A 27,998-nucleotide genomic window follows, 5' to 3' on the forward strand; every position below is an offset into this window, starting at 1 on the left:
AAACAGGATTGCAGAGTGTCAGAACGGGAACACGAGGATTGGGAATGGCACAGACAACAAGGGAACTGACTTCAAGGGCCAGACTTGGGCTGACAAGACAAACAGATGCTTAAATAATAAATACAATGAGGGGCAACAAGCAATAGGCGTAGCTCAACAGGGCCACATAACGGAGGAGACAGGAGGGTCAGGTGGGCATGACAGGCAGGACGTTACAGTATACAGCGGCTGAGTAGGTGGAACTGAAAATTCTACTGCAGGGCTAGGGATCTGAATCCCATGCCAAGTTCTGTGTGTTTCTAATTTGGCCATTGTATGTGAGTGTCTGTTCTGTAATGGATTGGTATCCCGTCCACTCTGTCCCATCTTGTGCCCTGTACTTCCTGGAAAAGGCTTCACGCTAACCTTGAGGCTGCACTGGATTAGGTAACACAATCAAAAATTCAAACAAAATAATTTCCCCACGTGCGGTTAAATGAACGGAACTCAATGCTTCAATTTTATTTTAGGGGAAAGATTTGAGGGGGGAGGGCTGTAGTTAAGGTTACCCATTGGGCCGGCAAGTGAAGGTGAATGGGTTCCTTTCTTCCTGGGGGGCCATCAGGGACTCACGAGGGGCAGCGGACTGTATGATGCTGGGGAGTGCTGGCACCACACAGCAGGTGAGGCCACGGCAGGATTTGCCCATGTCTTGGGCATGGTACCAGCTCAGAATCAGAATATCATAATTGTCATTGTAATGCAGGGGTGGGGAACCTGTTTCTTGGAGTTGAGAACCACTGTTTTATTCATCCCAAAAACCTGCACCCACACCGACCCACCATGGATCAGGATCCCCACCCCTGTTGTAATGGGTACAACGAAATTAGGTGCAGTCCTTGCGGCGTCAAAGAATTATACCAGGAATACATACACACCTAAATACACACTTACAAGAAATACATACTTACTTAAAGCATACAGACATATAAAGAACATAGACATATTGCACGCAATTGTATCTATTGCACTATATTTTGCATTAAATGATGGTTATTAGGTGTCATTTAGCACCCTGATAGCGACAAGGTAGAAACTACTATTCAGTCTGTTAGTCCTTGTTTTGATGCTCCTGTATCCAGCTGCCTGTCTGCTCATCATAGCACTCCACTAGGGAGATGTTTGTGAAGCCATCATGGCTGCCCACCACAAACAGCAGGTCGTCTACCACCTCGATGCCTCGATCGAGCATGGGGTGAACATGGGTGCCACAGCTTGCCAGCGGTTTGTCAGAGGGTCATAGGCCTCCACACTGCGCAGGTGATTAGACCTGAAATGGCCGCCCATCTAGGAGACACCATAGGTAAATGATCACTCAGATACCATAGAGATGGGCAAACATCAACTTTGCTAAAGTCATGAACTTGCTTTAAGAATTTTAGCCTCAAGGAACCAGCCTCCTTAGAACCTTCCAGGAATGCAGGGAGGCTAAAGAGGGAAGCATATATTTCTTATGTGTATGAAGAAAAGCCTTCATAGTAGGTCATTTCTGATACCGAAATACACTTTTTTGTTTAATTTAAGTGAGCCGCCAGCTAAAGGATGCTGGGAAGTAGCCAAGTGAGTGGGAAAATGGCAAGTTGGTTTGTGCATGTGAAAACTGGAGGATCTTTGGCCTGAATGGGCTGTCACCTCTCCTGAGTGCACTTGCCTAACACAACATGCATATACATTTTAACACTGGTGATAAAAAGTTAGTTAAATATTTCTACTTTTCCATCAGTGTCCTGGATTGTTTAAACCTGTATTTTTGTGTGTAGATGGATGGATAGGGGAGCGAACTATTAAAAATTTCCTTCGTCCCCTCTATTCTAAGACTTACGGTCAATACATATGATTTGCATTCCTTTTTTTTCAGTCGTGCAGAATTTGCTTTGTTTGAAGAAAGTTTATTTGCAGTTTTAATGTAACTGTAGCAATCCAAACGGAATATAACAGTGATGCATATAAGATTAGAGATGACTTTTGCTCCGATGTCCGTCTGTAATTTAATTATTTTGTGTACGACCCTTTGCGCTACTTTCCCTAGTAATGTAACGACTACAATCAGTTATGCAGAATTTACTAACCAAACGGTTCCTCAATATTACGGATCTGATGATAACGTTCACAATGACAGCTTCAAAAACACATCGACACCGAATAAAAATACTAAAACCCCAAAGGTGACTACTATTTTGAGTTTGAAAACGGAGAACTTGGACGACTATACTGATAAAAATCTTGAGAAAACTATTTTGAGTAGAAGCCGTGATGAAAACCTCTCGGATCTTGGTGAGTTTTTCTTTGTACTGTATTTTCTATTGGATAACGTGTAATATTTATAAAACTATATTTTATATACAATTTAGGTATACAATACCTCTTATTCCACTTTTATGGTCTTGATAGTTAGGATCATTATATATAGATCATCATTAGGTTATGAATAATTATTACTATTACTACTACTACTGTTATTAACAGTTGTTGTTGATATACTTTTTAATTTTTCAAAATGTACGTATTTTTTGTCGTATTGGCTGGATATTGGTTCAAACACGCTGCTGAAGCAGCCAACATACAAATCAGTTCCTAAAAGCTCGCCTTTAGCCGAATCTGGCGTGGTTTCATGAAAAAAGTAGAAATGAGTTCAGTTAAGCTGCACTTCAAAATAGGTGCAGACTTCAGGCACGCATTTTTCCTCCAGAATGAACCTTGACAATAAAGGGTATTGCAGCAAGTTCGATGTTCTTAAGTGGGTGAATTATAGGTTATAGTCCATGGCTTAATTACACGCTATGCTGTCTCTTGCTATCAGGAGTGACGTGTTGTTGTAGTGTTGGGATTTATTCAATATGTATGTCATGTTGTTGCGACGGGGCATATCGAAGGAGGTAAAATAGGAACGCGGCAAACAAAGGACGTTATTAACAAAACAGAACACTAAATACATGTACATAATATACCAAGACAAAATAATGTCCTAAGCAAATATTGACCAAAACAAATATAAAAAAAAAAACAATAGTTGAAGCTGACCAAAGGGGAATCAGGATGAGAGCAGATTGATTAGGCCAGTGATTTTGAACCACTGTGCCGTGAGAGATTATAAGGTGTACTATGGGAGATTATCCAATTTCACTTAATTGGTTTAAAAACTTTTTTGAAAAATAATTATTATTTGCAAATAATATGCCATTGTCGAGTGTCTGTGCTGTAATAGTGATGTATTCTAAACAAACAAAGCTATTGGAATAGTCTTCCTGATAACGTAGTGCAAGCTGAATCCTTGGGTTCCTTTAAATCATAGCTAGATAAGATTCTAACAACTCTGAGCTATTAGTTAAGTTCTCCCCAAGTGAGCTCGATGGGCCGAATGGCCTCCTCTCGATTGTATAGTTCTTATGTTCTTATTTCAGCATTACTCCCATTTTCCACGACATATCTGTGTGAGCTGAGCTTTTGAAGTCTGACTCATATAAAAACTAAAAACAGAGAGAGACAATTCCTGCCAGGATATCAGCTTTGTGTTCATCCAGACAGGCTCAGTTTTCACACTGAGTGAGTATAAATAAATTGAGAGACTATTTTGTCATTACTAGACTAGTGTCATTTTGTAACATTTTTGGTTGGTGCTGTGCCGTGGGATTGTTTTGATGTAAAAAATGTGCCGTGGCTCAAAAAAGGTTGCAATACACTGACTTAGACCATTAAGCCACATGACGGCCTGGCAAATGGGGAAAAACACTAGGGGACTGAGGGGCTACAAGAAAGAGGGGGGAAAACAGGATGGCCAGCGACACCTGCTGGCCAAATGGGGACAAGACACATATAGGACCGAGTCAGATGGGCACTGATCCAGGCACATATATGCATAGGTATTTAAAGGGGGAAAAAATACCCAGTGTCGGCAAGGAAAACTGGGCCAAACTGGAACTATTCATTTTATAGAGGAGGGCAGCAGAATACCATTGGATATGCATTTCAAAGTGAGTGGAAGCATTAATGGTTGTTGTATGCCTGTTGTAAAATATCTTCTACTTGCATTGTTTTTGAAACTTTTGCATTGTGTAGTTTCCCTTATTGTAACAATCAATTTATTGGTGGCCTCACTCTTGTAAGAGCCGGGTTTGTGTCATTAGGGGGATTGTTGCAGTGGATTGTTTCACAGCTAAAGACTGTTGGTGACTCTGACATAGCCAATTCAGCCATGTTGTTTCTTTCTATGTCAGTTGCATTGTTTGATGAGAACCTGTATAGATATTCTGTAATGGGCTGCAACTGCACACATAACATGCATAGACCTGTATGTTCATGGTTCCTCAATTCATAAGTCAACTTCATCTGCTGGTGCATCAATAACAATGTGAATCACAAGACACTAAGTTTTGTTCATTCCAGCTGTATTGCGGTCTTCATGTACTCATGTTTCATAAATTTTACAGTGTTCCCCTTTTGATGACATGTTCATGCAAAATTTGCCACAATTTTCCACATTTGAATGTGGCTATTTGAGATCTAACAGTTTAGCATAACTGTCTTATCCAAAGACTGAGCTCTGCTCATTCTCCTTCATTTCTTCTTGCCCTGCGGCGTCTGCTCTCTGCGAGCCAGTGTCTCTGCAGTTCAGTATGTTTCCTCAACCTGAGACACTCTGTCCCCCATTCCCCATAATGTGGCTGTTGGGATTGACTGCGTACCATCGTTCTCTATAGCATTTACTCTTCTCTGCCTTGTTTGTTCTGTGATGACAGAAATAACGTCACCCCATCACACCCCCACAAGCTTTCTGTATGCACCCATCTGTCATTCTGCGCCCCCCCGCAAAAAGCACAACTGACTTTCCCCTACACATCTATAGCCAGTGGGCACTCTGATATATCCAGGGGTTCTTCTTGGGAAGCTTTAGCTTCCCCAAATAAATTTACACTTATTAGTTTAAAATCAGACCCCCCCCCAGCAAAGGTTTAGCCCCCGTTTCATTAAATCTCTAGTGATCCTCCTGGCTGTAACACACCACAGGCCCTCACTGCACAGTATTATTGAATACACTGCTGCATTTTTACAATGCTACTAATTTTATATCTTATATTGTTACGGTTACAATGTTGCTAAATTGAATACAGGATTGTACTACTGCAGTTCACCCTTCATCTATCATTATATCATTCAAGTTTGTTGTATGTACAGAATGACAATTATTCTATTCTATTCTATTCCATTCCATTCCATTCCAGATTGTCCCCCCCTGGGTTTGGAGTCTCTGCGGGTGGATGACAGCCAGCTCCAGGCCTCCTCCTTTCTGCGAATTGGGCTCGGTCCACACCGAGGTCGACTGAACATCCAGGTTACCTCTGGAGTATTGCTGACTGTCATGTTACACCATATTACAGATTATCTTATTTAAACCAGGGGCCGCCTTATACAGCATAAACCATTCAGATATGTATAGGTCATATTGGTTAATAGCATACTGTATCCTACTTTATATAGCATCTTAATGTGTGCCTTTTTAGTTAATTTAAAGACAATGTGTTGTGAACTTTCAGTGCAGTTATGGCTGAAGTAGTGAGCCGATTGTGTAACCCTGTCCTATTGTGGGTGTGCAGTCTGGCCTTGAGGACGGGGACCTGCACGACGGTGCCTGGTGTGCCCAGTATGAGGACCAGAACCAGTGGCTGGAGCTGGACGCACAGCGGCCCACCCTCTTTACTGGGGTGATCCTGCAGGGCAGGAATTCCATATGGAGGTCAGCAAACCTGAATCATTGTCCAGCCTGGAGCTTAGCACCTAATGCATGTATTGTGGCATATAGGCACTGTTACGGTCCAGTCTAGGGTTGGAGCGCAACAAAGTGAAAGGGAAGGAGGAATTGGGGAGGACAGGACAACTAGGGCTAGGAGAAGGGAACACGGGACACAAAGGGAGTCTTTTTTTATAGTTTTTCATTAACACAGTAAAAACACTAGGTGTAACGAACGTCATGGGGTGACAAAGGCCAAAGAAACAAACAAAAGCACATCTACCGAGTATCACCACAAGCTGAGCTACCTAAGCGAACACAAAAAAAAAAGGTGAAACGAAACAACAATGCCTAAATCTATCTCCCTGACCAAACAAACAATAATCCCCACGTTAACGAATAAACAAAAAGGCAGACACTCCCTACACACCTAGTGAACACGAAACACAAAGCCAAAGCAAAGGTATCAAAAGGGAAGAACCGAGAGGCGAAGTCGAAACACAGGCGAAAGTCCAAAACCAAGCAAGCAGTCAAAAACCAAGGCGAAAGTACAAATAAGGGCGAGGCGAAAATCGAATGTCAAGGGCAAAACAGTCATACACAATCAATCAAACAAAGTAAAGCGAACGGAGAGCGAGCTAGCAGGCGAGAAGCAAGTAGCGGGCGACGAAGGGACGAAGCGGCGATCTCTTCAGCCGACGAACCGGAAACTGCTCCGAAGGCAAGGGAGGCGGGGTCGGATCCAGAGGGCAGTTGACCAATCGGCGAGTGGGCAGGACGTCCGAAGGACCTGCAGGCATTCTCCTAAACTTACGGCACATAACCCAAACTTACGGCACGTAACACCCCCCCACACATGAGTGAACCCACAGGGTTCACTAACATACACAGACCCCAAATCACAACCCACATAATAAACACAAGAAAACAAACAGAGCACGAACGTGGTGAAGAATTGAATTAGGCTCTTCACAATCACCGGAGTCCGAAGACTACGTATGGGTATAGCTTCCGGGTAGCGAGTTGCAGCACACATCACGGTGAATAAATAATTACCCGAGCGAGTCTTCGGCAACGGGCCGACACAGTCTATACTGACATGTTCAAAGGGTTCTCTGAATACAGGGATGGGATGTAACGGGGCAGGCGCAATCATCTGGTTGGGCTTACCCACAGACTGGCAGACATGACAAGTTTTACAATACATTTTCACATCTGAGTTAACTCCCGGCCAATAAAAATACCGTAACACACGGGACAATGTCTTCCGAATACCGAGGTGACCCGAACACGGATGATCATGAGCCAAGGACAACACATAATCACGGTAAAATCGCAGGACTACCACCTGGAACACCGTAGCCCACTCAAAAGGTGAGTCTGATGGGGACCACTGTCGCATAAGGATCCGATCGCGAAAGAAGTATGCTGTGGGGTGCTCCTTTACGTCCGGCTTGTCCATGGCAGAGACACGACAGGGTTCCAAGGAAGGGTCCTCTTTCTGTGCCGAGATCAGCGCATCCTTAGTGGAGGGAACTTCAGGGGAGGTAACAGAGTGATCAGAATCAGGAACCGGGGTCACAGACTCAATCTTCAAAGGTTTATCAAGCACTGGCACGGACATGAACGTGTCCTCGAGGTCTATGTCGGTGAGCTGGCGCCGCTGTGCACGAGTAAGCACACATGCAGGAAACACCATCGGGTGTTCCACCGCTACATCATTTTCACATAGCACAGGGTCCGGAACCACTTCGGGTAAGGGAACGATTCTCTTTCCCGCTATATCATTCCCAAGGATGAATGTAACGCCTGGGACAGGTAACTGGGACTGGACAGCAACCCGCACGTATCCCGAGAAATCGGGAGTACTCAAATATACAGTGTGCAGGGGAACTCCAGCCACACATAAATCAATTCCCTGCACCAACACATCCGTACCACAGTACGTTTCGTCACACAGGGGAATAACTCCTTCCACCATGAAGGACTGAGCGGCTCCTGTATCCCGCAGGATGGTCACAGGGTGCCGAGCATCAGTCACACTGAGCGAAACCGAACCAGTAAATACAAATGGTTCAAAAGCAGCGTCGATACGAGAGGACGAGGGTGAAGAACTGTCGGGGCAGGCAGCAACATTCACTTTTCTTGTTGCTGCGCGAGCTTCCTTGCGCTTTAACGCAGGACAAACAGATATAATATGGCCCACTTCATGACAATAGAAACACTCGCGTTTCTCCACGGGTGGTGGAGACGGTGCTGACGAGGGGGAGGTTACAACTGGACGAGGGTGAGTTTTGCGAGGGAAAGGAGTCGGGGTAAACACAGTTTTATGGGTCAAAACGAACTCGTCAGCGAGGGTGGCAGCTTCGGTCAACGAAGTGACCTTTTGCTCATTTAGGTACACTACCACCCCATCAGGAACACAGTTCTTGAATTCCTCCAACAATACCAGTTCCTTAAGCTGGTCGAGGTTAAACACACCATTGGCGCCGCACTACTTATCAATAAGACAGCTTTCTCGCGTGCGAACTCCACGTATGTTTGGCTGGCGGATTTTGGAAGCGTCCTAAAGTTTGAGAGCCGAACAAACCACCTGTGCCTTACCCACAAGCTTACATTGCAGTAACAATGACCAGAGATGTTTGGGCCAGTTTAACGTCATGGCAATGCGTTCAAAAATGGAAAAGTAGGCGTCCACCTCATTTTCCCGAAACACAGGAACAAGACCGATGTGTCGGCTAACATCAAAGCTCGACTTACCAATTTCCGGGGAGACAGGCGAACTCAAGGGAGACTGGGGACTGGGCCTAGGAGCGTCTAGGGCATCAGCCTGGTCTCGGGCGGAGCGGGCTGCTGGTGGAGTCGTACCTGGTGTGGGTACCTTACGCGGAAAAGGCATCGGTTTTTGATCGCCCATGCTCAACCGTCGTAACTCCAGCTCTTTGTCAGCCTCAATCTCCACTGCCCGGACACGGAGTAGCTGAGCCTGGTACTCCTGTCTCTTGATCTCAAGCTCGAGCTCCCGTAACTTAATTGTCAGCAGCAGGTCCTCCCTGGTTGAGCGGGGATCTCCAAGATCCATGCGGTGTGCACTCCCTGGATCGTCGCTGCTGGCCTCCACTACAGCAGACATCCGAATCGGGGTGGCAGCAACACTAGGGGATCCACCCAACTCAGGCAGTATACCTTGCTGAACTAATTCGTCGAGCAGAATTTTCTTAACAACCCGCTTGGAAGCCTCAGCGGGAACCAAAATGTTAAAGAAGTCTGCAATTTGTAGCAGATCATCCTTGCGGCACTCATCAAATTGTTCAAGTGTGGGGTAAAGGGTGAAAGCAACGAGGTTGAACTGGGCCATCACGATTACTGCAATTACCACAACACCCCCCTACACAAAAAAAATCCGCCAGACAAGCACGAAAAGGAAAGAAGGAAAGGACGAGCCCCCAATTTTGTTACGGTCCAGTCTAGGGTTGGAGCGCAACAAAGTGAAAGGGAAGGAGGGATTGGGGAGGACAGGACAACTAGGGCTAGGAGAAGGGAACACGGGACACAAAGGGAGTCTTTTTTATAGTTTTTCATAAACACAGTACAAACACTAGGTGTAACGAACGTCAGGAGTGACAAAGGCCAAAGAAACAAACAAAAGCACATCTACCGAGTATCACCACAAGCTGAGCTACCTAAGCGAACACAAAAAAAAAGGTGAAATGAAACAACAATGCCTAAATCTATCTCCCTGACCAAACAAACAATAATCCCCACGTTAACAAATAAACAAAAAGGCAGACACTCCCTACACACCTAGTGAACACGAAACACAAAGCCAAAGCAAAGGTATCAAAAGGTAAGAACCGAGAGGCGAAGTCGAAACACAGGCGAAAGTCCAAAACCAAGCAAGCAGTCAAAAACCAAGGCGAAAGTACAAATAAGGGCGAGGCGAAAATCAAAAGTCAAGGGCAAAACAGTCATACACAATCAAGTAAAGCGAACGGAGAGCGAGCTAGCAGGCGAGAAGCAAGTAGCGGGCGACGAAAGGACGAAGCGGCAATCTCTTCAGCCAACGAACCGGAAACTGCTCCGAAGGCAAGGGAGGCGGGGTCGGATCCAGAGGGCGGAGTCGAGGGGGCGGTTGACCAATCGGCGAGTGGGCAGGACGTCCGAAGGACCTGCAGGCATCCTCCTAAACTTACGGCACGTAACACTTACGGCACGTACCCTAAACTTACGGCACATATACCTTACGGCACGTAACAGCACATTAATTAAGCCAGAATACAACAAAGTATGTAGATTTCCCTGCTCAGTCACACCTGCTAAACCCGGTAATTATCTGAGTTAGAGGTGTGTTTGGGCAGGGAAATTGGCAAACTGTGTTGGATTCTGACCCTCCAGGACTGGAATTGGGGAACCCTGCCTTAAGGCATAAAAAAAACGAAAACAGTTATTTGATTAATTGTTTGGTTATTACCTTGATTTGTAGTCAGTCTCTTCAAGAGTCCTGCCATATTGCCCCCTGATATAACACCCAGATTTCAGCATTAATGGCCTCTTCTCCTTGTTCCATGCAGCCAAGACTGGGTTCATACATATAAAGTGCAGCTGAGCAATGACTCCCTCCGGTGGACGGCCTGCATGAATGGGACAGACGAGGCTGTGAGTTCCTCTGATTTAGCAGGAGCCCTCAGGTCCAAGTCACTAATCTGATGTATTATCCATCATTTCTTGTCGTCATTTCCCTGTCACATGCTCATTATTTATGATTTTATCTTGGTATATAAGATTTTCCTATAAACTTCAAGATCCTTTCTTGTTTCACCCCCTATTTATTGCATATTGGTAATTCTTATGTTATACTGCTGTCTGCCCTATATTTCACTGCTGTCTGTGCTGTCTTGCACTGCTGTCTGTGCTGTCTTGCACTGTTTTGTCCTGTATTGCACTGCTGTCTGTCCTGTGTTACACTGCTGTTTGTCCTGTCTTGCACTGCTGTCTGTGCTGTCTTGCACTGTCTTGTCCTGTATTGCACTGCTGTCTGTCCTGTATTGCACTGCTGTCTGTGCTGTATTGCACTACTGTTTGTCCTGAATTGCACTACAGTTGTCCTATTGTCCCCCATGCACCTGTCCCCTCCCCTGCAACTGTGGCATAAGCACTTGTCACATGTGTTCCTAGAAACACATGTGACAATAGATCTTGAAACCTGAAAATAAGAGAGAAACATATATTTGGGGTAAATCAGGTAATTGCAGGCACTACTATAGATCGTCCAAACAAAAAACAGCTGCTCAGTTAGTAGAGTTCCCTGTTTCCTGGATCTTGGGTCTCTCTCCTTTTTAGAGTTGTAGTACAAGGTAGCAGGCACCACACAGATTATGAAACTAGACTTGCTCCAGGATCCCACCTTCTATTAGTGTCCTAGAGCAAGGAAATTCATATGAGAGCATTTTAATAAAGGTAAGCAGGTCGTAAGTAACATGTATAATCTAAGTCAATAAAATACTGAAATTTTGGAGGTTGGATATTGGTGATATCAGCTTTCTTTGTGTCTTTTGAGCATAAGACTGATCTTTTACAGGTCTTTGAAGGTAACCAGGATTCAGAGACGCCCGTGCTGGCCCTGCTCCCTGTGCCAACGGTAGCCCGCTATCTCCGCATCAACCCCCAAAGCTGGTTCATCAATGGCACCATATGCCTGCGGGCTGAAGTACTGGGCTGCTCCCTGCCAGGTACCGGCCCTGTCTCCCAGTGTACCATTTATATACCTTATATGCAACTTTATGTGTGCTGCTGTCAAAAAAAGGGTACAGACCTGGTACAGTTTTATTCCCCAAGGTACAAACAACGTTAATGTACCTGCAATGGTACAAAAATGTTCCTTGGAGTCCATTTCTGTACCTTAGATTAAAAGATACATTTACCTACATCTAAGGTACAATTGGCAGACCCTTGGGGGTACAGCACCAATGACAAGTTATTATAAAGATGCTTCTCACTTAACGACCTACCAGTTTACCAACCGCCCGGACCTACGACCAGCTGTTGGACCAGTCGGTATTGTATGCTGTACGTGGTGTTTCTATTCTATTCTGTTTGTTCTGCTCTCTTATGTGGGTTGGCGAAGGAAAGCTGTATATAGTTGGCAGCAATTGGCCTTTATTTTAATATGCCATATCAGTTTACACTGAACTTGTGATTGACACTTATTTCGATCCGTTGCCTTTAGTTTGATGCATATGCTTTGTATTGTGGGACAGAGAACTTCCAGGAGCGCATCAAGCACTGATGTACACAAAGTTTCTTGTGTCTTACACTTTTTTTGAAAAGCAATGACTATAAGTTTTTTACTTGTTTCATATCTTAGCTAATATATTCAAGTGACTTATTTTCTATGCTCTGTTTTAGCTCAGTAACGTGCAAAAGGATAATAACGGTGATTCATTGGATGCTAATTTGCGATACATGCCGATATACACTCACCTAAAGGATTATTAGGAACACCTGTTCAATTTCTCATTAATGCAATTATCTAATCAACCAATCACATGGCAGTTGCTTCAATGCATTTAGGGGTGTGGTCCTGGTCAAGACAATCTCCTGAACTCCAAACTGAATGTCAGAATGGGAAAGAAAGGTGATTTAAGCAATTTTGAGCGTGGCATGGTTGTTGGTGCCAGACGGGCTGGTCTGAGTATTTCACAATCTGCTCAGTTACTGGGATTTTCACGCACAATCATTTCTAGGGTTTACAAAGAATGGTGTGCAAAGGGAAAAACATCCAGTATATGGCAGTCCTGTGGGCGAAAATGCCTTGTTGATGCTAGAGGTCAGAGGCAGGGGCGTTTCTAGGATTTTCATTTAAGGGGGGCTCAGCCCCCATAGATGTTTAACACATATTTGGCTTGTTCAGAATCAGTACTCAAATGAGTCTTCCTGATTCCTCATAAATAAGACAGTAGGTTCTACATTCAACCCCTTAAAACTTTATATCTACTAGGCTATTTATTCTAATTCATTAATATAGACAAACATTGTTTTAATGTAATTAAACAAAACATCTTTTTTATATCATTATTTTTTTGTTTTAATTCATTAAAAAAGTAACTTTTTCTAAATCAAAGTGACAAAAAACGCTACTCTAAGGCTAATAAATGTTTTTCACGATCTGGGACATTATTTAATACAATATTTATTACAAAAAAAAAACAGGATTTTTCTATCTCTGTAAATCACACTGCTATGCAGTTAAAACGAGTGCATTGAATGCTGTCTGTCACTGTTTTTAATCATTTATGTGCATAACTCTATGGCAGTTAATGCCATGCACTGTGTAATATTTTATATAGACAGTTAGGTTTTCCAATTAAAACAGCATCATTGTTTTATAAAGTAGACTATAGGTTAATAGGGTAAGTATTAAGGGCTTCCTTTTCGCTAGAGGAAACAGCTGGTGTGATGACGTAACACTGCGAAAATTTTGACATTTTTTGTAAACTGTATTTATGAAAAAGGACTGCACTGATGCAGATATAACAATTTATCGAAAAACACACACCTTGGCTTAATCCTCACTCTGTGATGCTGCAGTCTGTGATGCTTCAGTTGAAGACTGCGCTGAAAGTCGTTGCGGAGCCGAAGTCTGCCGCCGTTTTCATATGAAATTTAAAGGGGACGTGGCCGATCACCAATTTGTGTAAAGTTTATGGAGAATTTTTAGGGGGGCTGAGTACAAATCTTAGGGGGGCTAAAGCCCCCCTAAAAATGGCCTAGCGACGCCCATGGTCAGAGGAGAATGGGCTGACTGATTCAATCTGATAGAAGAGCAACTTTGACTGAAATAACCACTCGTTACAACCGAGGTATGCAGCAAAGCATTTGTGAAGCCACAACACGCACAACCTTGAGGCGGATGGGCTACAACAGCAGAAGACCCCACCAGGTACCACTCATCTCCACTACAAATAGGAAAAAGAGGCTACAATTTGCACGAGCTCACCAAAATTGGACAGTTGAAGACTGGAAAAATGTTGCCTGGTCTGATGAGTCTCGATTTCTGTTGAGACATTCAAATGGTAGAGTCAGAATTTGGCGTAAACAGAATGAGAACTTGGATCCATCATGCCTTGTTACCACTGTGGTGGTGGTGTAATGGTGTGGGGGATGTTTTCTTGGCACACTTTAGGCCCCTTAGTGCCAGTTAGGCATCGTTTAAATGCCACGGCCAACCTGAGCATTGTTTCTGACCATGTCCATCCCTTTATGACCACCATGTACCCATCCTCTGATGGCTACTTCCAGCAGGATAATGCACCATGTCACAAAGCTCGAATCATTTCAAATTGGTTTCTTGAACATGACAATGAGTTCACTGTACTACAATGGCCCCCACAGTCACCAGATCTCAACCCAATAGAGCATCTTTGGGATGTGGTGGAACGGGAGCTTCGTGCCCTGGATGTGCATCCCACAAATCTCCATCAACTGCAAGATGCTATCCTATCAATATGGGCCAACATTTCTAAAGAATGCTTTCAGCACCTTGTTGAATCAATGCCACGTAGAATTAAGGCAGTTCTGAAGGCGAAAGGGGGTCAAACACCGTATTAGTATGGTGTTCCTAATAATCCTTTAGGTGAGTGTATGTTAGCGTATCATTTATTTGTAATTCCATAGATGATTAGCATTAGCACTTATCAAACAGCTTGTTGTGGCTTTGCTTTCCTAGATAAGAGATCTCCTAAGTTTTTTCTGTGTTTTGTTTATTACAGATTCACTCATAGATTTTCACCTGTCACATACAGAGAAAACATGTAGGTGGAACAGTACACTGTTTATTACAGTATACAGTAAACTACTGTATAATTATTTATAAATATACTGAACATACCAGTAGAGTATGCTTGAAATATCGGTATGGGGCGGCTCCTCGCTATTCGACCAATTCACTTAACGACCTAGTTGTAGGAACAAACTGTTAAGTTTCTTAAGTGAGGAGTGTCTGTACCCTCAAATGTGCAAATTGGTACTTTTTTTCTGACAGCATCCTGTTATTTATCCAACTTGTTCCACCAGCTACAAATGAAAAAAAAAGTCCTTCCTTTTTTATTTAATAAAAATTCAATGAAACAGATGCTCCATAATTACAAATAGCTGTATACAAATAATTTAAAATATCGTTGAGGAGAGTGGTATAAATTTGTATATGTTTATAGGTAAATATTTATACTAAATACCTATAGAGCCCAACTTACGGGAAGAGGAATCTGGATCGGCGGACGATCTGGATTTCAGACATCACAACTACAAGGAAATGAGGAAGGTGAGAACAGAGCCTGAAATAATATATTGAATTTCTCATTGTGTGTTTATAGTAAACAAGTAATCCCCAGGTTATAAATGAAATCCATTCCCTAAGTCTGTCTTAAAGTCGAATTTCTAGGTAAGTAGGATCAGGTAAATATGGTTCTTATTTAGTGTCAGTTAGCTAAATGTTTATCTTGGCATATAGTATATATTTAACTTTTTTATGCATATAAAACACTTAGGAAACACTTCCAAATACACTAAAACATCTAACAGAATTATATAGTATATAATAATTATACAGCAATAATAAACGTAACTATATACGGTACTGTACTGTACTTTGAGCTGACGAACCGCAATGCTTTAATGAGCATCACCAAGTAGCGTGTGCGTTTGTTATTACCAAACATTGTATGTGAAATTTCATTAGTACAAGTTGTTCATAAGTCAGATATTGTTAACCCTGGGGATTTCTGTATAAGTCATTTGCATCTGCTTATGTTTTACATCTCACATTTGTGAAAGTGGTTAATGTAATTGAATAGTGACCGAATCATATACATGTATACTGAGTCTACAACAAACAAACAAATTTATTTTTGTATAGCGCATTATCACAACATTATATCATCTCAAAGCGCTTTACAGCATCCCCACCCAAAGCCCCCAGTGAGTAAGCCATAGGCGACAGTGGCAAGGAAAAACTCCCCAGAAGGAAGAAACCTTGGGAAGGACCAGACTCAAAGGGGGAGCCCATAATCCAGTGTCCGGCAGGTAGAGTCAAATACAGTAAAATTTGAGACACAAACAGGGAGCAGGGGGGGGATGACAAGCCGGTGCCACCGCTCCCTCCAATCGCCAGGCAACCAGAAGGCAGGCAGTGGGTCATACATGGAAGAGTCTACCCCCCAGTGCATGAGGACTGCTACAATCATGGCTGAAATATGAACGGCTCTCCTCCCCCAGTTCATGAAGGCGGTGACTGAGGAGTGTCCTGACATTACGCGCATGTACAGTATCGGCAAGAGCTATACAGGCCTCAAGCTGTACGTCTTGGAGATCTCAGACAATCCTGGCCAGCATGAGTTAGGTGAGTGCTAAATGCGTGCTGGTTAGTTACTAGAAGATTTCAGGCTCAAATGCTGTTCTTCTGCAAAACATATTAGAGGAAAATTCAAATTATTATGGTCATAAAAGTTCTATAACAGGGTCTCATAAGCATTCTGTTCTGCTGTGTACTGCGTGTGAGTTGTCCTTGTCAAAAGCAAGCACATATACAAAATAGATATTGGAGATGAAGGGGGTAACAGCGGAAAGTCTTCCAGTGTCTGGCTTGGCCAATGGAATGGGTCATGTGTGATTTTAGATCATACCATTGGAAAGAAATGGGCTCCAATCCAGGAGCTTATCAAGTTGCAGAAGGTCTGAATAACAAAATTCCAAGAAGGGCCTCATTGAAAGTTGCAGCCTTGGTATTGTCTGCTGCAGTTTAGTTTGGCAGTTATCATACTTCGGCGTGAACATCCCCTTAGATTCATGTGGTTTCTGATGCTTTTTATCATCCTAAAAATGGAACTAGCAGATAATGCATTTATAGTGACATCTTGGTGATTAGGATTCTTATGATTTTATCCTTATTATTATTATTTTTTCATCATAGAGGTCCTTTGGAATGTGTTAGCTACTGGGTGCCTAAATTTCACTTGGCATCAATAAAGTGTCTGTCTGTCTGTCTGTCTGTCTGTCTATCTATCTATCTATCTCTATCTATCTATCGTGGAAGTAAAATTGGACATTAGTAGGCCAGGGAGGGGAGGCATATTGGGTCTGTTATGTTTTAGGCCTTAGGCAAGAAGAGATTGTTTTGAATACTGTGTGACCTCGCTTTGTGATAGCTGCCTGCAGTTAGTTCTGCAGACCATGAAGAAAGCTCCGATCTTGGACAGGCAGACAGCAAAGCAAAGGGGTGGAGAAACCACCTACAGGAAGAGATTCAAAGCTGCCCCAACTGGTGCACAAAGAGTTATACCTTTATAAAATAGTTGCAGTAGACAACACATAATATTTTACGCGGTAGTGCAAATGTATAGGTAGTTGTTACATTTGAACTGAACAGACGTACGCTGTTGGATGATTGCTGGGATTGCTGCGAGGATTGCTGCGAGAGAGTGGTGTTGAGCTGCAGCGATTGTTTGGGATTGTTTTTTGGAGTGTTTTGAGTGTTTGTGTGCTTTACCTGTTTATTTCTATTTATTGTTCTTATTTCGGTCGGCGTGAGTGCTTGTCTGTCCTGTCTGTTAATTAACAGCGCGATTATTACCGACAGAGAGCTGCGGGTGTCGCGTGAGCGGCGTTTTTCTGTCCGCGTTTAAACTCCGTAACAAACACCCGCGGGGCGATAATAACTAATAATATCTAACGTCGGTATCGCTACCCAGTGCCGGGAAAGGACAGTTGCTCCTGAGCTTTGCTCGGTCGCCAGTCGGGGCCGGGAGGATATTTTCCACTTTTTTCCCGCTCCGGCAGTAGCCTGCTGTGAGGGGGTTTTTGTGGTTTTTCGACCTCCCAAGAGCAACTTCGATTTCGCCTTGTTTTTAGTTCATACTTGGTTCAGGCAGAAGTCCTTCTGGTAAGTAGTAGTAAATTTATCAGGTTTAAAATTTTAAATAAAATAATAATTAAGTTCCATTTTAACACAAGTAATAACTTATTTTAGTGTACTCCGCACGTTACTGCATTTATTGTTACGCAAATTAATCTTTATAGTTAAATACACTATATAAATTTACTGGGCTGGGAGTACGGGGTCATAGTGAGTTAGTTAATTATGGGGCCGGCTCAGTGTTGCGTTTGCAAGATGTTTGCCCTTCTGGACGTTAGTGTCCAGTCGGACTTCATCTGCGAGCGATGTAAGCTAGTGGACTCACTCATGGTCAAGGTTCGCGACCTTGAGGAGCAACTGGCTCTCATCCAATGCAACAGTGAGTTAGATGAGCTAGTTGATACGCCGTTTAGGGAGATGGTGTGTACGCCACTAGCGGGGGGGGAGGGAGAATGAAGAGCAGAGAGGTCGAGAGAGCTGGGTGACCGTAGGTCGTAGACGCAGGAAAAGGCGTACACACGTTACAGAGGCGGCATCACCTGAGGTGTCTGTGTCTAACAGGTTTCAGGTGCTTCCAGCTTTAGAGCCGGAAGGGACTGGGGAAGCAGGTGGGCCCTTGGGCACTGAGGAGCCCCCTCCCCCCAGAAAGAGGGAGGTTGTGGTAGTGGGGGATTCAATTATTAGGGGAGTAGACAGTTGTGTGCACGCGTGATAGAGGGTCCCGTACGCTGTCTTGCCTGCCTGGTGCCCAGGTAGGAGACCTTCCAGATCGTGTGGACAATCTTTTGGCCCCAGCTGGGGTGGATCCAGTTGTCGTGGTGCATGTTGCAAGGGTAGAAGGGCTGTTCTGCAGGATAAATTTATAGAAGTCGCCAATAAGCTTAGAAGCAGAACGTCCATGGTGGTATTTTCTGAAATACTCCCCGTGCCACGCGCAAGTCAGGCTAAGTTAGCTGAGATAAGGAGATTAAATGCGTGGCTAAAAGGATGGTGTAGGAAAGAGGGGTTTAGGTTTATGGGGCACTGGAGGACCTTCTGGAACAGGTGGGACCTGTTCAAGCCGGATGGGTTGCATCTGAACCGGAGGGGAACCAGTGTACTGGGAAGGCGTATTTGTAGAGTAGTTGAGGAATGTTTAAACTAGGTACTGGGGGGGCAGGGAGGTTAGTTAAGTATGTAACTGGGGGGAAACGGAAAGCCCCAAAAAATCATATTATAAGTAGGCACTGTAATAGGCCTACCCTTTGTTGTCTGTATTTAAACGCCAGGAGTATTAGGAATAAAATTCATGATTTAGAGGCTCTTATCTCATCGGACTCTTATGATATTATTGCAATAACTGAAACGTGGTTGAGTGATAAGGATGGACAAGAATATAATATGGATGGTTACACATTGTTCCGTAAAGACCGTATAGGTAAGAAGGGAGGTGGTGTTGCAGTATATGTAAAGGAAAACTTGCAGGCAAGGGAGCTTACTGATATAAGTAAAAGTACGGAAGCTATATGGGTAAAATTAGATGCTACAAACTCAAATAGCCTAATTGTCGGTGTTTGTTACAGAGCACCCAATGTAGCTGCTGAGGAAAGCAGATTGTTATACAGTGATATTAGGATTATGAGCAATAAAAATGATGTGGTAGTTATGGGTGATTTTAATCTACCGGGGATGCAGTGGGACATTGTTGCTGGCTCTTCTGAAAATGAACTTGAGATGGTGGAATTAGTACAGGATTGTTTTTTTACTCAGTTTGTTAACACCCCTACCAGGGGAGATGCCATTCTTGATCTTGTTTTGTCTAATAACCAGGATTGGTAAATTAGACGTTTTAGAACCACTTGACAGTAGCGATCATAAAATGGTTAAATTTGAGGTTAAGTTTAGTGCCCGAAGAGCAAAGTCCAAATCAAAAATATTTAATGTTAGGAAGGCTAACTTCAATTGTATGAGATTAAAACTAGAAACTGTGAACTGGATGGAGTTAAATAACAAAACTGTTGAAGAGGCATGGGAATTTTTTAAAAGCACATTATTGCAAGTGCAAGAGGACTTCATACCTGTTTCCAGCAAGAATAAATCTAGGAAATTGCAACCTAGGTGGTTTAATAGGGAAATAAAGTATAAAGTAAGGAGGAAAAGGGCTTTGTTCCAGAGATGGAAAATAACTGATGATGACATAATAAAGCAAGAGTATCTAAATCTACAGGCTGAATTAAAAAATGACATTAGACAAGCTAAAAGGAATGTCGAAAGGAAGATCGCATTGGAGGCTAAGGATGATGTTAAAAGTTTCTTTCAGTATTTTAACTCTAAAAGAGCTCTAAAAGCTGAAATTACTAATCTGCAGGATAGTAAGGGTCTTATAATTGAAAACGACATTGACATAGTAAATGAGTTCAATGATAGTTTTGCACGGGTATTCACTGTTGAGGACACTAGTAACTTACCAGTTCTTATTACTAATCCAACATCGTCTATAATTAATATATATATAACTGAAGCTGATGTTTTGCAAAGCCTAGCTAAGCTCAAAATAAATAAATCACAGGGCCATGATGGCATCTTACCTATAGTGTTAAAAGAGATGAGGGATATTATTTGCCGACCCTTAACATTACTGTTTCAAAAATCCTTATCTGAAGGTGTGGTACCTTCTGATTGGAAGCATGCCAACATAACGCCCATTTTCAAAAAAGGGGATAGAAGTAATTTGTCAAACTATAGGCCAATCAGTCTAACTTGTATAACTGGTAAAGTTATGGAGGCTATAATCAAAGAGAAAATGGTAGATTACCTGGACTCAAATAACATTTTGAGGGCCAGCATGGATTTAGGAGAGGTAGATCCTGTTTAACAAATCTGTTGGAGTTTTTTGAGGAAGCTACTCAGGAAGTTGATGATAAGAAGGCCTATGATGTCATCTACTTAGATTTCCAAAAGGCTTTTGATGTTGTTCCCCACAAGAGGCTCTCACTTAAACTCAAAGCGACAGGTATTTTAGGAACTGTAGCGACCTGGATTGATAACTGGTTAACGGATAGGAAGCAGCGAGTAGTTATAAGAGGCTCAATGTCACAGTGGGCCTGCGTTCATAGTGGGGTACCGCAGGGTTCAATTTTAGGACCACTTTTGTTCCTAATTTACATAAATGATATAGACACCAATATATACAGTAAACTGGTGAAATTTGCAGATGACACCAAGGTGGGTGGTGTAGCAGATACTGAACTAGCGGCTCAGCAGCTACAGCGGGATCTTAATTTAATTAGTGACTGGGCTGACACCTGGCAGATGAAATTTAACATAGACAAATGTAAGGTACTCCATGTAGGGAGCAGAAATATAAAGTACAGGTATTTTATGGGACCTACTGAAATAAAGGTAGCTGATTATGAGAAAGACCTTGGTGTGTATGTTGATGCTTCCATGTCTCATTCTCGCCGGTGCGGGGAAGCAATAAAAAAGGCCAATAGGATGTTGGGGTATATCTCCAGGTGTGTGGAGTTTAAGTCAAGGGAGGTAATGCTAAGATTATACAATTCCTTGGTGAGACCTCACCTAGAATATTGTGTACAGGTTTGGTCACCATATCTTAAAAAGGATATAGCGGCCTTAGAAAAGGAGCAGCGTAGGGCCACAAGAATGATTCCTGGTCTTAGAGGAATGTTATACGAGGAAAGGTTATTTGAGCTAAATCTGTTCAGCCTCAAGCAAAGGAGACTGAGGGGGGACATGATCCAGGTCTATAAGATTCTAACAGGTTTGGATGCTGTTCAACCGAATAGTTACTTCAGCATTAGTTCAAATACAAGAACTCGTGGCCATAGGTGGAAATTAGTGGGAGAACATTTCAAACTGGATTTAAGGAAGCACTTCTTTACACAGCGTGTAGTCAGAGTATGGAATAGTCTTCCTGATAACGTAGTGCAAGCTGAATCCTTGGGTTCCTTTAAATTAGAGCTAGATAAGATTTTAACAACTCTGAGCTATTAGTTAAGTTCTCCCCAAGCGAGCTCGATGGGCCGAATGGCCTCCTCTCGTTTGTATAGTTCATATGTTCTTATGTTCTTATGTTCTAACCATAGTAATCATATGTTAACCATGTATTTGCAGTGATTCAGTGACATCAATGTGTCAATCATTAATCAATGGAACACCCAAACATTAACAGTGATTCAATGTCATATAATCAATATATATATATATATATATATATATATATATATATATATATCAAGTAGAGTCTAGAAACCGAGACAGATTCCGGTAAATTGAGCAAGATGGGTGGATTTTACCTTGCAACCAAGGTGAACCAATAGAGCAGGAGAATTCAGTTTGGTATATATTTGAACTTGGTTTGTTGGTTTTTTGTGACCAATCAGGACTTAGAAGTCCTTATTGGGAATTGGGAGTTATGGTTTATCAACTGGTTGCTCTGTGTGCTGGGGGGGACTTGGTACAGAGTGCCAGAGTGTGACAGGAGAAAGAGATTTTCTTTACTCACCAAACTGAGAGGTCCAGACTTTTATTCTATGTGACTCTCTGTGTTATCAGAAAGATTGATTTATAATTTTTCTACCACACTATCTATCAAGAACAAAAGAGAAACTTTGATCATAAACTTACTTTTTCTTGCTTGCAAGTAGGTTACTAACATGCTTTTAAAACACAGGAGCAGGCTGGAATACTCAGAAAAAGGAGACGACTCTTTATGAGTCCCTGGGGCGATACTGGTTTTCATTCTGTTCGCTTTCATTCGTTCTGTTGTAAATTTGATGCAAACTTACCCACTTATTCATAATGACAGCCAGTAGAAAAGAAAGTTCCAGCAAAATGGAAACCTTTGGAGTTGGCAGATAATTCATTCAGCAAAACTAAAGAAGTGAAGTTTTTCAAATGAACGTACTATCAAAAATGACTCAGCATTTTGCTATTTCCTCACTAGGCTTCTGTCAGCATTATTTAGAGCAGAAGAAAACTGTTGATCAGGAAACCTAAATGTATTAGTTAACAAAGTAGAATGTAAGTTTGGTTGACAACAAAAAAAAAATACCACATTAAAGTTTTTATAAACTCAGCTTTTTAACTGAATGCACTTCAGTCCCGATAACCATCAGAAGGCACGTATGCTGCTGGAGATACCGTACAATTTTAAAATGTAAATCCAGGAAACCAAGAGCATTTATGCATCAAAAAATGTGTAAGATTACAGGGCCGGTATACTGCGGGACATTCTGGGTGTGATCCTCTCGACGCCATGGTTGTCGACTGATGTTGTGCACCCGCCCTGTGTCTCCTGTAGGTGAACCAGAGTTCCGCTACGTGGCCGGGATGCATGGCAACGAGGCCCTCGGCCGAGAGCTCCTCCTCAATCTGATGCAGTACCTCTGCAGGGAATATAAAAACGGCAGGGAACGTGTCGTGCGCTTAGTGAAGGAGACACGCATCCACCTGCTGCCGTCTATGAATCCTGATGGTCACGAGGAAGCATATAGCAAGGTAGAAAGCAGGGAAACGCTGTAACAGTAGACATGCTATTACACTGCAAAAAGTGAAATCTGAGAGGAAATGTCTTAAATTGAGGTTTATATGCTCATTTTTTGTCTAACAAGGTATTTATCTTACCAGGTAGTTTTATGTCAGAGCATTTCGCTTGTTTCAAGCTTTATTATATTTTTACTTGTTTTAAAAAAATATGGCAAGTAATTTTGCTCAAAATGGTAGAAATATTACTTAAGCAAAATAATTTCACCTATTTATGTTCACCTAGAATTATGCATTTTACTTACTGGTTATTAAGGAGAGGAATTGTGAGTCTTGTACTGGCTTGGGGAAAAAGTGCTAAGTTTGCTTATGTTTCAGTTAAGATCATAAATAGAATGTAAATGGTCAAGTTATAAAAGGCTGTGTCATCTTTTGTGTGAAATAAGAATGGTGGCGTCCCCCCTTCAGGGGTCGGAGCTCTCCGGCTGGGCCCTGGGCCGGTACAGTTATGAGGGCATCGACATGAACCACAACTTTGCAGACCTGAATAACATCATGTGGGACGCCCAGGAGAAGGAGAAGGACAAGTCAAAAGTCAGCAACCACTACATCCCCATTCCTGAGTACTACACGTCAGAAGATGCTTTTGTAAGGAGAAGCACCCAAGACGGCACCACTCATTCTATAGTCAATCAGTCAGTCAGTCAATCAATCAATCAATCAGACTTTATTCATATAGCACTTTTTCTACAAACACAATGCAACAGAAAATGCTTTTTAATAAACAATAAACAATATCAACCCACCCCTACTGCCACCCTCACCCAAACTGTAAAATAATGGGACAAAAGACAAGAAAGACAGTTATAATTAAGTAAGTAAATAAACAAATAAACAGATACATAAGTTAATAATTAAAGAATAGACCTGACAATAAAAACAGGAATTGACAATTGAAACAGGAATTGAAACGTTACCATGGATCTCAGAAATGTACAGTAGTCATTCGTGCAGGTAATACAAGCATGTACTAGTGTATCTGTGTTGGCTTGAGAGAGAAACGGATGCACTCTGGCAATGTTCTTATGGTGACAGAATGCACTCTTAGCTATGCTTCTAACGTGAGGCACAAAACTGAGATCAAGAAGGGAAATGACTTTATTTCAAACAAGAAAATTTTTTGTTAATTAATTTTTTCTAGTCAGCACACTAAATTTCGAAGGCTCCACTGAACCGATAACTTCGGTCCTCGAGAAGTTAAATAAAAGCCCGCCTGCACTGACATCTGATTGGCTTATTTTGCTAAGTAGACCAATCAGGATGCTGTCTGTCTAGCACGGGCTACATGAACAGGCACACACGCAGGGATCCATACATACGCACGCTCTCTCTCTCTCTCTCTCCGTCGTGCGCGCGATTTTCTCAAGTGCGTGATGGACACGTTACTGTCTCGCGCGCATGCTCTTGTGTGCTTGCTCTAGTTTCCGGGACATTTTATTCAATTTGCGGGCATCAGGGAGCCGCTATCAATATGCGGGAGACTCCCGGAACTTCCGGGAGACTTGGGATGTCTGGGTTAAAGGCCAGTGCTTGTAGTTTCACAAAGTTTCTCTCTGAGCTTCAGTACCAATCACCAAGATCTCTGTTTTGTCCTGATCGAGCTGTAGAAAATGGTACAATTAATAGTAATTCAGAGTAATAATACTAGTTAGAGTAGTAGGATGTTAGTAGCAATGGGAGACTTTCCAGATGGGGAGTATTATGTACTCCCCATCAGAGCTGTACAGAGGCAGGTGGTCAAAGGTCAGAAAAGGGCCTTGTTTCCTTTAAAGTTCACACACAAATTCACATTAAGTAATTTGGGCAAAATGAGCAGGTGCTCAGGTACCTCCAGCTGCCCCTCCCCAACCAGCCGCCTGGTCCCCACCCCTCCCCAACCAGCCACCTGCTCCCCACCCCTCCCCAACCAGCCACCCCTCCCCAACCAGCCTCCTGCTCCCCACCCCTCCCCTACCAGCCACCCCTCCCCAACCAGCCTCCTGCTCCCCACCCCTCCCCTACCAGCCACCCCTCCCCAACCAGCCACCTGCTCCCCACCCCTCCCCTACCAGCCACCCCTCCCCAACCAGCCACCTGCTCCCCACCCCTCCCCAACCAGCCGCCTGCTCCCCACCCCTCCCCTGCCAGCCACCCCTCCCCAACCAGCCACCTGCTCCCCACCCCTCCCCAACCAGCCACCCCTCCCCAACCAGCCGCCTGCTCCCCACCCCTCCCCTACTAGCCACCCCTCCCCAACCAGCCGCCTGCTCCCCACCCCTCCCCAACCAGCCACCTGCTCCCCACCCCTCCCCAACCAACCGCCTGCTCCCCACCCCTCCCCTACCAGCCACCCCTCCCCAACCAGCCGCCTGCTCCCCACCCCTCCCCTACCAGCCACCCCTCCCCAACCAGCCGCCTGCTCCCCATTGTGTCTCTTTTCAAAATGTCCATGATTAACATTTGCCAACAAATGTTCGCAGTCATTGTGACCCTGCACTGAATAAACAATTACGCATGGAGGGATTTCGTTAGTAGTATACATCAGTATCAGCTGTTTTATAAACACAGTATTGTCTTAAGGTAAACTTCTACACTTGTCAAAAGGAATTTGCTGATTAAATAAAGTGAATTTCTGACTATAGATTATGTTCTGTTTCAGAGCATATCAAAGACATAGCGAGAGCAGGAAACGGCCCATTTATCCTCTGATTGTCACTATCGGTTATATAGTGAGGGAACATGTGAAGTGAGATTTGCTGTTTGCTATACTGTGCTATACACAGGGTGGCACAAACGCTCCTGTATGGTGCTTATTAACAAACAACCACTAGTGGGCACCAGACTGCACACTCCATTAACAACTAATCTCCACATTTAATGCTGCTACATTCAGCCAAACACAGATTTGTTTCTGGACTTAGGTCGCCCCAGAGACCCGTGCAGTCATCAGCTGGATGCAGGATATCCCCTTTGTGCTGAGCGCCAACCTGCATGGGGGTGAGATGGTAGTCACCTACCCCTTTGACTGCACCCGGCACTGGATCCCCCAGGAGAACACGCCCACGGCCGATGATGGCTTCTTCCGCTGGCTGGCCTCAGTCTACGCCAGCACCAACCGGGCAATGGCCAATCCTGAGCGCCGCATCTGCCACTATGAGGATTTCCAGCAGCACAACAACATCATCAACGGCGCAGACTGGCACACTTTACCTGGCAGTGGGTTTGCTGTCCGACTTTAGTTCAATAAAAATGTATACACTCAGTATTACGGCTGTTAAATGCTATTGAGTTTTTTTGTGCCTGTGTTACAGGTATGAATGACTTCAGCTACCTGCACACCAACTGCTTCGAGGTGACAGTAGAGCTATCCTGTGACAAGTTCCCCCACGCCAGTGAGCTTCCTCATGAATGGGAGAACAACAAGGAATCCCTGTTACTCTACATGGAGCAGGTGACTCCCATTTACTGTGCTGTCCTGCTTTAACACTGTTTTTCCAACTGCTGCAATATCATTCCTGACCCTTAAGCAGGCCGACTTAAATAATTAACTTTATCATGAATATTTTCTGTCCTTTCTTTTGTCCTTAAAGGTTCACCGGGGAATTAAAGGTGTGGTGAGAGATAAGAATACAGGTGCTGGAATAGCAGATGCTGTAATCAAAGTGGAAGACCTGGACCATGATATAAGATCAGGTTTAGCAGCCTTACCTATACCTTAAAGCCCTTTGATAATGTGGATGTATTTTTCGCAGTGGTATTTCTCGTATCGCTGAGCCGCCTCTCTCCCCAGCCTTAGATGGAGACTACTGGCGTCTGCTAAATCCTGGCCAGTACAAGGTGACGGTGCACGCAGAGGGCTATTTCCCTTCTGTGCGCAGGTGTTATGTGGGAAATGAGCCCCGTCCTACCGTCTATGACTTCTGGTTGATCAAGACACCTCGACAAAAGCTGCGCGAGATCCTAGCTAAGGATAAAAAGGTGCCTAAAGACTTGCAGCTGCGGCTGCGCACCCTGCGTCTGCGCAAGCTGCGTGTGAGCACCAAGGCCATCAACCACCGAAGAGCCCAGCAACAAAAATCCAGGACAGTGCAGCACTAATGTAATTGCAGTTTGGCTTGGTAGGCCTGCCTGACACTACATAACACTGGTTTGGCTTGGTAGGCCTGTCTGACATGGTAACACTGTGGTTTGGCTTGGTAGGCCTGTCTGACATGGTAACACTGTGGTTTGATTTGGTAGGCCTGCCTGACACTGTGTAATACTGCGGTTTGGCTTGGAAGGCCTGCCTTTCACTGTGTAACACCAGATTCAAAACTGGGGGTAATTGAATGACTAAATACAGGACTGTAGGCTTGCACTTCTCAAATTAAACTACTCTTTCAATAATGAGGAGCAAAGTCTACCCATCTCTTAGCAAAAGCTCTTGTGTATATAAATTATTGCATAATTTGTGCACAAAAAAATCAACAATAGCTTTAGTGGTGTCATGGATAGATATGCTGCTGTTTGTTTAAAGTTTGATCATTTCTACAAAGATTGTCCGGACTCAAAATCTTGGCATTTTACAATATATGTTGTCCCATAAATGTTGGAAACCATATAATTTGTAAAAAAAAGTTGCAGTTGAAAAACTTAATGAAGGAAAATTTTATGGTTGAATTTAATGAATCCTTTCCTTTGTGCTTCAGAACATTTTATATGTTGTAGTGAGTGTGTAGGTCATTTTAATAAAGGAGACAACAGCTTTTAAAATGGAGGTTTAGTCTTTAATAAAAGCTCAGCACTAGTCTAGCACTAGCAGCA

General features: G+C 43.3%; 2 protein-coding genes across 2 annotated transcripts; one reads left to right on the top strand and one right to left on the bottom strand.

Annotated features, from left to right (window-relative positions):
• Positions 1 to 1,875: 1,875 nt before the first annotated feature.
• On the top strand, positions 1,876 to 27,925 carry LOC111845801 (probable carboxypeptidase X1). The gene is made up of 13 exons (XM_023815467.2): positions 1,876 to 2,313; positions 5,259 to 5,368; positions 5,631 to 5,770; positions 10,336 to 10,420; positions 11,343 to 11,493; positions 15,004 to 15,083; positions 16,037 to 16,160; positions 22,975 to 23,171; positions 23,625 to 23,804; positions 26,117 to 26,411; positions 26,507 to 26,646; positions 26,786 to 26,888; positions 26,986 to 27,925. The coding sequence occupies exons 1-13, from the start codon at positions 1,980 to 1,982 to the stop codon at positions 27,291 to 27,293; spliced, it is 2,247 nt and encodes a 748-aa protein (XP_023671235.2). The 5' UTR covers positions 1,876 to 1,979; the 3' UTR covers positions 27,294 to 27,925.
• On the bottom strand, positions 6,456 to 9,122 carry LOC140583132 (uncharacterized). Its single transcript, XM_072707771.1, has 2 exons — positions 8,525 to 9,122; positions 6,456 to 7,300 (listed from the first exon to the last, which is right to left on the bottom strand). The coding sequence occupies exons 1-2, from the start codon at positions 9,120 to 9,122 to the stop codon at positions 6,456 to 6,458; spliced, it is 1,443 nt and encodes a 480-aa protein (XP_072563872.1).
• Positions 27,926 to 27,998: the final 73 nt, after the last annotated feature.

The sequence above is a fragment of the Paramormyrops kingsleyae genome, chromosome 25, assembly GCF_048594095.1.
Source record: "Paramormyrops kingsleyae isolate MSU_618 chromosome 25, PKINGS_0.4, whole genome shotgun sequence".
Classification (NCBI taxonomy): domain Eukaryota; kingdom Metazoa; phylum Chordata; class Actinopteri; order Osteoglossiformes; family Mormyridae; genus Paramormyrops; species Paramormyrops kingsleyae.

Coding starts and splice junctions, on each gene's coding strand:
- LOC111845801 (XM_023815467.2), top strand. CDS start 1,980: ATGCATATAAGATTAGAGATGACTTTTGCTCCGATGTCCGTCTGTAAT. Junction 11,494..15,003: donor ACTGGGCTGCTCCCTGCCAG/GTACCGGCCCTG, acceptor AAATACCTATAG/AGCCCAACTTACGGGAAGAG. Junction 16,161..22,974: donor TCCTGGCCAGCATGAGTTAG/GTGAGTGCTAAA, acceptor TGTCTCCTGTAG/GTGAACCAGAGTTCCGCTAC.
- LOC140583132 (XM_072707771.1), bottom strand. CDS start 9,122: ATGGCCCAGTTCAACCTCGTTGCTTTCACCCTTTACCCCACACTTGAA. Junction 7,301..8,524: donor GCCTGTCTCCCCGGAAATTG/GTAAGTCGAGCT, acceptor CCTCCCCTGAAG/TTCCCTCCACTAAGGATGCG.